The sequence below is a fragment of the Anarrhichthys ocellatus genome, unplaced genomic scaffold (assembly GCF_004355925.1).
Source record: "Anarrhichthys ocellatus isolate YVR2014 unplaced genomic scaffold, GSC_Weel_1.0 scaffold50, whole genome shotgun sequence".
NCBI lineage: Eukaryota > Metazoa > Chordata > Actinopteri > Perciformes > Anarhichadidae > Anarrhichthys > Anarrhichthys ocellatus.
In genome coordinates, this window is record NW_022280080.1 from 2,148,407 (window position 1) to 2,158,685 (window position 10,279).

Here is a 10,279-nt window from a genome sequence, read left to right on the forward strand (position 1 = left end):
AAGTTCTAACCTCTCTGAGAAACTCACACAGTATCATGCTCCTACCAACCCACCTGTTAGTTCAACCACAGATGACAGATCAGGACAGCAGCATCCGCATGTTTAGCCATGCAAAGCCATGCATTAGGACCATCGACTGAAAATAAAGATGGACGATGTGACAGCTCCCCCAAAAGGGAAGCCAAGACATCTCCATCACCCCCCTTGTGGCAGGCCGCACTTTAGCTAATAAATCCCTCTCCCTGTTAGCGGATGGGACAAACTAAAAAGTTGTCAAATACATTTTCCCATAGGAGGAAAATCACTTTTGGTTGTTATTTGATGCTATAAAAAGGGGGTGTGACATCATGATTGATAGCTGGTCCACTTGGTGAGTGAAGTAGTTGACGCAGAGCCGGAGGCTTGGGAAGTGTAAGTAGAGTAGGAACGTGGAGAGGAGATGTAGCTTTAACTTTCCATCACCGGGATTGTCTGCATCAAACGTAGACATAATATAAAGATCTGTATATACAGTCTATGTTTCATATTGTCCCTGAGCGTGTCGCTAGCTAGCTTAGCAACATTTCCACTGACTTGGTAAGCTTAGTACGGTGTGTGATCATGTTCACACGCAGATGACGTTTCTGGAACATGAATCATGAGTCAATTTTATCATAAATGTATTGATAAAGATTTCATGGTTAGTTGTTGTTGTTTCTAGCCAAACGGCTAACGTCAGTTCAGTACAGCAGAACTGAGGTAGTGGCTCACACTAGCAAGCTGTGGCCGGGCTGGGCTCGCGATTGACCGGGCGGTGTATGGGCGGGACCTCCATCCCCCCCATCACCACTGCGCAGACTCCAAATGAAGTCAACACCGCAAGACGGCAGTGCCAGAATTCAGGATGTTGTGGGTTGACTTTTGTACAGTGGGAGGAAGTGGAAAGGCGCCGTCCATCTTTAAATAGAGTCTATGATTAGGACGGGAGGTGTGTTGTAGATAATAGTTAATAACAGATGGGTGATGGGCTACCTTGGAGACAGTCCTCCGTGGGAACAGTTTGTCGGAGAGGTGAGGGGGCTGGTTCTGCTGGGGGTGTGGCGTGTCGGTGTCCGGCCAATGGTGTTGCTAGGAGAACCCTGGAAGACAAGGAAACCATGATGAAATCTGAATGTGGCAAACCTGCTGTCTAATGGTTCCACTGATCTACGTGCACCTAGCATGGTGTTTACTACAGTTTGGTCATTGGTACACAAGTACATCAGTACTTGTACCACATCCTCTGAGCGGGGCTTCTGTGTGGAATGCCATCAAATACTCCAGCGTTTCGTTTGACTTACCACACCGCTGCTGGTGTTGCTGGAGTTCTTCAGGTGGTTGTGCAGCAGTTTGGTGGCGCCGTCCTGGAAGGTCTTGGGGAGAGCTCCCAGCAGCATGGTGAACTCCGGGGTGTTGAGCTCAAACAAAGAAATCAGTACCACCTGGGCCGCCTGGAGGCAGTGGAACGCAACGGGTTAGGATGGAGGACACAACAGCTTCGGTGGCTCAGATGGTTTCTTTGGTTCCACAAGTAGCTTGACCATTTGTTTGGTTTAATGGAGCCGGAGCAACATTTTTAAATTATTTTATAAAAGGACAGTTAGTAGAAGTTGTGACTGAATTATACATTTTGTAATATTTGACAATTTTTCAGATGCTTCGCAGCTGTAAAGACCAATCTGAGGCAAAGGCTAACGTTAATAAAGGTACCAAACAATTATGAAACCATGGAAAGCAACTTTTCATCTTCTCAGTGCAGACTCACATATGCATTAGCCTGTGGAAAGAAACGGTGAAAAGGTGAGAGTTTAAAGCTGCATTCAGTGGAGAGCTAACGAGGAATGCAACGATTCAGAGATAATGTTACTATATCAATGTTGCAACATGCAAGTGAGTACAGATCAAACGTGAAGGGGGCTGTAGAAAACACTTGTTTGCATTTGTTGCTGGGGGACTTTAACGCTACAAAAGGTGGTCCGGTTCATCAGAAGACGTTCTGTTTGAAGACAGAAATGCCCAAATTTTTTAACTCTTTTAAACATTGTTGTCACCATGGCTACAATAACTTCCTCACCCTTAGCTGTTTAGGCTTGTTTTGTATTTCTTACATCAGTCACCACATGTCAGAAAAAACAAGTTGTGATGATTATGAGACAAAATCTCACATCTCAGCGTGATGGTGTGACTCCAAAAATAATGTGTTAAGAGATGGATTGACTAACAATCGGATCTTAACATTTTATTATTAGTAGTCACATTTCTATTTCTATTACGATACCATTACTGGTTTTATTGTCATTACTATTCTACTGTATCCACTGCTGCTGCTTTCCATCATTGTTCTGCTCACTACTCTCATCATATGAATCATTTATGTCATATGCATTAAATGTGTTGTAACTCTGTTACGTTGTTCATTCTGTACACATGGCATCTATCACACTTCTGTCCATCCTAATAGAGGATCCTCCTCTGTTGCTCTCTCTCAGGTCTCTCCCTCTTTTCTCCCCGTTAAAGGGTTTTTGGGAGTCAAAGGGTGTGAGGGTCAAAGGTCAGAGGATGTCTATGTGTACAGATTGTAAAACCCTCTGAGGGCAACACAAAATTAATTGAAGTGGTTCTCTGTATTCATGCCAAGGCCAAACCCTCAGCACTTGTACTACAGTAATGAACTCAATTCTCAGTTGTTTGTTTGAGAGAATGTTCGACGGCTTATTAGGGCTGTGTGTAGTAAATAGTAATTACAGAGTTGAGGGTTAATATTCAGAGAAAAATCACCAAGATTAAAGTAAATTTGCCATTTTGATCTCAAAGAATATACGTTTTGACTTGTAAATTTAAGACTCTAATCTTGGAAATGATTCGTTTTTTCCTTGAAATATTAGCCCCCATCACTGGCTTCTTTTTTTTTTTTTTTTTTTACCTCCAATGGCCCTTATACACCGTAGTGGGGCTGCACTTCAGATTTTTGATGATAGCTCTTTTAAGTTTGAATATATCTTGTATGTTGCTTTGGACAAAAGCAAATGAGCACAACATAATTTGGTGTAATCATAACTTTTGAATACTGTTACTTCTACTCTACATACAGATATCATATACCATTATAATGAGCCTGAGCTGAACTAGTTGAAATACATCTTTGGAACCTTTTTTGTACAAGAATGAAATGTTAACAACATGCAGGTATGCAGGTGCATGAGAGTTTGTTAAGGTGAGTCAGACAAACAAAATGTGTTAGGCACACAGTAGTAACAGTACAGGATTCCTCTGAAGGTTGAGCAATAAAGTTAGCTTAAATGTCCATTCAGACAAAGCAACAAGCGTTTCCTGTCACTTTAAAAAAATACCAACGATAAAGGTCTCAAGGTCTTTTGTGGTTGCACAACAAGCTTAATCTACTTGGTGAGTGATCAATCTGCAAGGCACAAAGTGATGTTTAGGTTGTTACAGCAAAAACAGCAGGAGCGTAAATGGTAGGGGTGAGTGACAGATGCCACACTCGAGTCTCCACTGTCTCAGAGGTGTTGGTTAGGCACCGGGCAGGCGGGGCATTGCGTGCTTATCGTGTGGTGTTGTGATTGGCTGTTGGAGAGGGCTCTACCTGCTTACACCTTTCTTCCTGGTTGCCCTCAGCGGACAGTGAGGCCGCAGTACTGGACCTGCCAGCTAGCTCCTCGCTCACCCAGTTATGAAGGGTCTGGGGCACAGTGGCAAGGCAGAACGGGCATTACAGCATGACACAGGTCCTCCACCATCACATACGGATGCAACTCTGAACCAATCTTTCATGACAACCTAGCCTAGCACAAAGCTAATGAAGCCATGAGAGGCAATACAAGAAAACTGATCCAAATTGCTTTCTTGTTTTTATAAGTAACAGTTGGAAAAAGGTTTTGAAGAATAATCTTCTTTCAAATTGTTTTGTTATCTGTGAAACAAGTGTTTTAAGTTTTGCCAGAAAAAGAAAAAATAGGATTTGTTGTTATAATACTTATTTATTCAATTAAAAAATAGGACTGAAATCCTTCCTATTTTCTGTCAGGTGAGTTTTGATTTACATAACTTGCAAACACACATTAACAATAAGTAACAATGTACCTTGTGTCTAAAGTGCATGGAGAGATTAAAACTCACCAAGAAGAAAGCCTGAATGCAACGGGTAGTTGTGCACTTCAGCCTCTTGTGGACAAAACGAGTATTACAGCAACAAACATGAGCCTGACAACAACAACAAAACACTTGCCAAAACCCGGTTTGCCAGATGCAAAATGATCGCAAAAATATTTTTTGTAAAAACAATGTTCACCTTGCAAAACTTATTTCCACCACCTCTTTCATATTTGAAAAACTATTTTAAGGAACTTTTTTTCAGAGATGAAAAAAACGAAAGTAACTAAAGTTATACAACTGTTTTCCGCACCTGCTCTTAACTAATAAACACAGGAGCGGAAACAATTTAGATCACAGAAAATGGATCACCAGAAGACAAAAAGTCACTTGCCTCTCATGGCTTCGGTACCAACAACACAGTGTAGATCAAACCTCTCAGATAATGGATGTACTGTATGTGGAGTCATGAAAACACAACTACTCTCTCCTTCATCATACATTCACGGTGCCTGGAGCTCAGGCCCTGATTCGAAACTAGGTGAGGACGTCATTTGGAAGAACAGCAGTGAAAAGACAAACAGAAGGGCACACGGAGGGAGGAGATATGGCGCACATCAGACAAGCGGGCGATAATGGGCCAAAGACCATCCAACCAGGAGGCTGTCTATCATCAAAGTGAACAACTGTTGCTAAACAAATACTAAAGGCTGAGGAATTTTAAAAAATGCGGAGGTCTACAAGAAGCCACTGGCTGTCCAGTGTATCCTCTGATCATTTGTCGAGGGAAAGACGTATCCTCCTGGGTGATGGATCTGCTCTGCTAATAAATCAATTAACAACGTGCGTCTCATTTCACACTCCGTCGTGTGACTTCATACTGAACAAGTCTCCAAGCAATTAGTTTTGCATTAAGCTCCATCACTCACTTGTAATTTAATTACAGTAGTTTAGTATGTAGATTATATCCATACACTTGGTGTTAAGGCATAAAATACAACTTATAAAAGAGTCTAAAGTGTCCTCTTTTCATTCATTGTGGGCCTTAAATGTCCTCGGTTTAGAACTGTGATGATGAAGAATAAAAAGGATAAAGTTAAAAACATGAACATATGCTTAAAATAACAACAATATATGAATTAAAGAAAAAGGAGTAAAGAAAGAGCCAAGCATTATTCTGGAGGAAAAGGGTTGTTTTTCTGAGCAAAGCGATTTCCATCGTCAGTGCTGAACAACAGGACAAACCAATCATGGCCTACCTTCCTGACATCAGAACTTTTGGGTTCAGTGGTCCAGGTGATGATGCGAGACACGGCCAGGCGCGTCTCGCTGGAGTTGACAAAGTCTGTCGGGTCCATCTGCCGAGCCAGAGACTCAATGTACTTCAGGATGGCCACCTTAACCTAGAGAGACGACAAACAGTCACAAAGCTGCATCACACCAACCAATCAAAGAAACGTCTTGCCCGTGAATGGAATCAGGCTAATTTGACTTTACCTTCAGATTAGGTGTCTGAGTCTGATCCACGATAAACCTCATCAGAATGTTGAACTGCTGGTCAAATGGGAAGGACTCCCTGAGGAACAGATGGGGGTGAGGAGTTAACTTTGTCCACGCTATCAGACTGTGTATCCTATGTTGGAACATTAATGAACAAGCTCGACTGTTCAATGATAAGGTTGACCCCCCCGTGACCTGGACAGCGTGTCAGACCTTGTGACATCCAGAGCCTTCTGGACTTTGGCCTGGACTGAGCCCAGCAGATCTGCCCCCATCTTCTTCAGCAGCTGAGTGAGCAGGACAAAAAGCCAGTCCTGCAGGTCTTCTCTGTGCACTGTGATGAAGTCCACAAGAGTCTCCAGGAACATGCTGAACACCTGAGGACAGATTTCAACATATATTACACAACACTGCTTGATTTGATTCATGTTAATTCCTGTAGCAATACGGATAAAAATACACACTTACTCTCTGTTGTTAGATCCACAGCAGGACAGGCCATGCAACATGAGACACTTCGTTAGTTTCAAGTAAGTCACAGCTCCATCAAGTATTGCTGTATTTCGAATACCATGCCTTACACTAAAGTCAGAATTAGTTGTGGTGCTTCAGTTAGTACAAGTCATCTTCTTTACCTTGCTATGTGGATCTGCAAACATCCTCGTGAAGATCTCACAAAGTCTCTTCAGCTCCACTCGGCTGCAGGGAACAAAGACACCAGGAGGTGAGTAAAGTAGAGCCGGCTCGCCAAAATGCTTCACATTCAGCTGAGTCTACAGAGCTTAGGCAGGTGCTACTATTTACTATTGACTGTACATCAAAGCTGGGATGATCATAAAACCCTCACGTCAGCCCTTCCTTCTTGACGGGACTGATGAGAATAACCACATATCTTACACTGTCAGTGTCAACACACATACAGTATGTTCAATCCTTAAATATTTTACTAGACAGAAAGCATTCTAAATAATATCATATTCTGTCACTTGTAGGTGCAGTAGACCTGCCTGCTTCTGGATAAATCAGTTTAATGTCTGCATTCATTCTATCCCTCCTCTCTGAATGTGCATCATCTGATTGTAGCCGTAATACTACATGCTTGACTCTACTTTTCAACAAACCATCTGAGCTGGACTGAGCCATGTACAGTATTTGTGTCTTCAGCTTAACAGGTTCTTGGGCACTGTAGCAATTAGCAGAAATACCTCACGCAGGCAGGTGTGGGTGTTGGGATGGACCCGTAGGGAGCAAATCATCTGGGCACACAGTATGTTCATGCCTCTGTCATGTCATGTGTGATGGAAGGAAGTGACGCCTTACAGTCGAGAGACTCTTACCTATCGCCACCAATTTTCTATTTTGGCCATACTGAGAATCAACCGTGTGTTTACCTCCTGTAAAGAGTAACTGAAAATCCTGATTTTGTTGCCTGCATGGCTCTCTATTATTGTAGCTCTTACACATAAACATTTCCCTTTACTGTTAAGCAGATGACACACAGAGCCTTTGGTCACACTTGAGGGAGCTGGACATGGTACAAAAGCTCACATTCTCACTCTGGCACTGTTTGACACCTCAGCCAAAATACACGAGCCCAATCCCACCTCAGTATTCTTTGGCTCTTGAAGAGGTTCTGCAGGCCCAGCAAGCCCTCCTTCCTCTCGGACCAGTTGGAGCTGGCGCAGTGGTTCAGGACCTCCGCCACGTCCTCCGTCTGCCGCAGGTAATGGGGGATGCCTCCGTTCCTCGAGCCATATGAGCGCTCTGAGCAGGCACTGGACGCGTCGCTGTTGGCGTCGTCGTCAGAGTACATGCCCGGGGACTCGTACCTCCGCCTCAACGGCTTCCTCTGTGGTAGAGAGGAGAACATGAAGGAAACACACAGTATGGCTCCTAAAGGTTAACCATGCTCTGCAGAAAAGGTGCTGAGGCAAATAAAATCAGCCATGAAATAAAAATATTGGGATACAAGGTCACCAGTTGCGTCATGCAGCTTTCTTTACATTTCATGTTGTGTGACTGTTACGTTTCAGTTTAAGGGTTAATTTGAGACATACACACTGTTTTGTTTTGTTTTAAACCTTGTGCCTCACTTAAAAAGTTGCTCTGATGTCCTTATAGGATAAAAATTTTATATTAATATTATTTTTAAGTTAAATCTATTAACAAACATCAGCCCTGATAACTATCAATATTTATTCCTTTTCAGAATTTTAACTTTTACATAATGCCACTGTTGTCTGTATGGGGGACAGACACATTATTCTGTATATTAAATGCTCGGGGGATTTTGGTATATGCCAATGATTAGCAACAACATTGAATTTGATGCATTTTTATTTTTTGTGCCGTCTCGGATAAAAACAAACAACTGCCAATTGGTACTAAATGTCACCTTCTAAAACTGCTATAAAAATACTATATATTGAGATTATTTTTCTACTTTAACTGTTTAATTGTTTTAACAACTTCAGTCCTGATCATAAGTGCCAAATAGACATTCATTTTCAATTTTATTTGAACTTCCAAAATATAAGAAACACAACTCACATTCTTGCCAAAAAATATGCCATGTGCATTAATAAAGCCATAAATGACTGAAAAATTAAAAAGCTAAAAATGTCCCTCGTGATGCACAAGGGTCAAATCAAAAACATCAAACGCCAGTAAAGCAGTGCCGTAATTAAGCAAAGAATCTTGACTACAAATGCAATGCAGTCTGGTAGATCCATGAGATATGTAATCACAATGTAAAATAAATGTGCAGGGTGCCATACTGTAGACGCACACTACTGGGATGCGTTGGACAAAAACAGTCAAGGTGAAATAATTCAATCACAAAATAAATAAAAGGGGGTTTGGGGTGGAGGAGTGTCATGAGCCAATATGAGTCAGGCTGCGTTATTGTTCTCTGATCTTGATCAGTGCGTGGTGGCATGGATGTACGGACAGTGTGTAAAATGACCAACTACCTTATTCCTGGAGTCTCCTAATAGCTGAAATGGTAAAAAAACAACCAAGAGGGAAACATGAGAGAGGAAAGGTTTAAGGAGGAAACAAAGAACAAGTCCTTCTGAGAGGACAACACAAGACATTTCAACTGATATTTCTAAATGATTGAAATATTCTCAATAAAGAGGCTACTTTAAGCAATATGATATGATAATGTGAATAAAATCACCTCCACTAATGTGGTCTCAGAGCGTTTCTGCAGTGTTTTTAAGCCACTCATAATACCAAATACAAAGCAATGTTTTATTATTATTATTATTATTATTATTATACTATATTCATCCCGGTAAGGGGAAATTTGTCACTGCTGACTACCTCTCAGCCGCTGCTCTGTGGCTCCCTTTTATTGTTTTTTTATGTGTGTTTAGCTAACTGCTAACAGCTAACAGCTAACCAAACTCACTGCTGAGTACCCCTCTGCCTCTGCTCTTTGGATCACTTTTATTCATTTATTTATACCTTTGTGTTTTGGCACGATTGTATGAAGTGTAATGAACGACTTTGAGACCATTGCTTGTATCACGTTACATTGCTGCTTGTTTCTGAGTTTGAATGATGTCTGTTGCAGCGCTTTACAGCAGTGGTGTATTAATTCAATCACACAATACAGCATTGGTCGTTGCAGAAACACCTGGCGGAGATCTGCAATACTGAGTGCACCTTTATAGTTCCATATAAAATGTTTGCATTAACATTTGGCCTACTGCTTGTTTTACAACCCCTACTCATGAACAACATACTAATTCAAATATTTCTTTCCGGAAGACAACATTCCACAGCAGCTTACCAGAGCATCAGCAACGGCTGCCTCCACCTCTGTGCCAGTGTTTAGGACCCTCATGGCGTTGACTGACGCCGAGATCCTTGCTTGGTGAATTAAACCGTATCGATCTAAACAGGAAATGGGAAAAGAAGGTAAAGGAAGAAGGTGAGTGAGACTTGTCATAAAGTGAAGGTGGCCGCTGTAACTTACCTGAATGGAAAAAAAGCAACTGATACTTTTCTTACTTTTGTAACCACACAGAGAGAGTTACTGTTTCCTTTGGACACATTTGCATATAAAGCCATATACCGTAAATTAATGAGCTGAAAAGATCACCAGAGTGAAATCTCCAACCACCGAAAGTAAAAACACAAAAAGAAAAAAACAGGCATACATTGCAGCTATGCCGTTTGGGAGACGGAGGATGTAAAGCACCAACAATACACCAAAGACGGGAAACCACAGTAATGAGCTAATATGGTAAAAGAATAAAAGAAAACGAATTTGAAAACGATTCAAATGATGACATGTGGCAAATCAACAGGTGGAGCTCGGCTGTGTCAGCTCCCTAAAGGCTGTGGATCACAATTGCACAGAAATCACAGCTAAAATGAAAAGGTGTGGTGAATAAGGGACAAGCAGATGAAACCAACGGCTCCCTTTACATGCTGAACAAATACAACCTGTCCAGTCTTACCTTTCCTCATACTAAAATACTGAATGAAATGCTCAACAAAAGACTCTGGAGGGAACATAACGTAAAGGAACAATGGATGCTACCTGCTGTCATATCACTTAAAACAACCACAGATGCATGCTGGTTCGGTCGGCATTATTGCCTATAAAATATGGACTTTGGCGAGGGGGGGGGGGGGG

General features: G+C 41.8%; 1 protein-coding gene across 20 annotated transcripts in view; it reads right to left on the reverse strand.

Moving 5' to 3' along the window:
- The window catches only part of clasp1a (cytoplasmic linker associated protein 1a), a 76,360-nt gene that overhangs the window by 11,520 nt on the left and 54,561 nt on the right, over positions 1–10,279 (reverse strand). For 14 of the 20 annotated variants that reach the window (XM_031869993.1, XM_031869995.1, XM_031869989.1 and 11 more), the window contains 11 exons: positions 9,428–9,531; positions 8,601–8,624; positions 7,233–7,477; positions 6,264–6,327; positions 6,097–6,099; positions 5,842–6,005; positions 5,626–5,704; positions 5,388–5,531; positions 3,623–3,718; positions 1,320–1,469; positions 1,012–1,118 (listed from right to left, as the gene is read on the reverse strand). In XM_031869993.1, coding sequence (XP_031725853.1) covers positions 1,012–1,118; positions 1,320–1,469; positions 3,623–3,718; positions 5,388–5,531; positions 5,626–5,704; positions 5,842–6,005; positions 6,097–6,099; positions 6,264–6,327; positions 7,233–7,477; positions 8,601–8,624; positions 9,428–9,531 — 1,180 coding nt within the window. The remainder of the gene's footprint in view (positions 1–1,011; positions 1,119–1,319; positions 1,470–3,622; positions 3,719–5,387; positions 5,532–5,625; positions 5,705–5,841; positions 6,006–6,096; positions 6,100–6,263; positions 6,328–7,232; positions 7,478–8,600; positions 8,625–9,427; positions 9,532–10,279) is intronic. The other 6 variants (XM_031869998.1, XM_031869997.1, XM_031870000.1 and 3 more) reach the window with 1 other exon arrangement.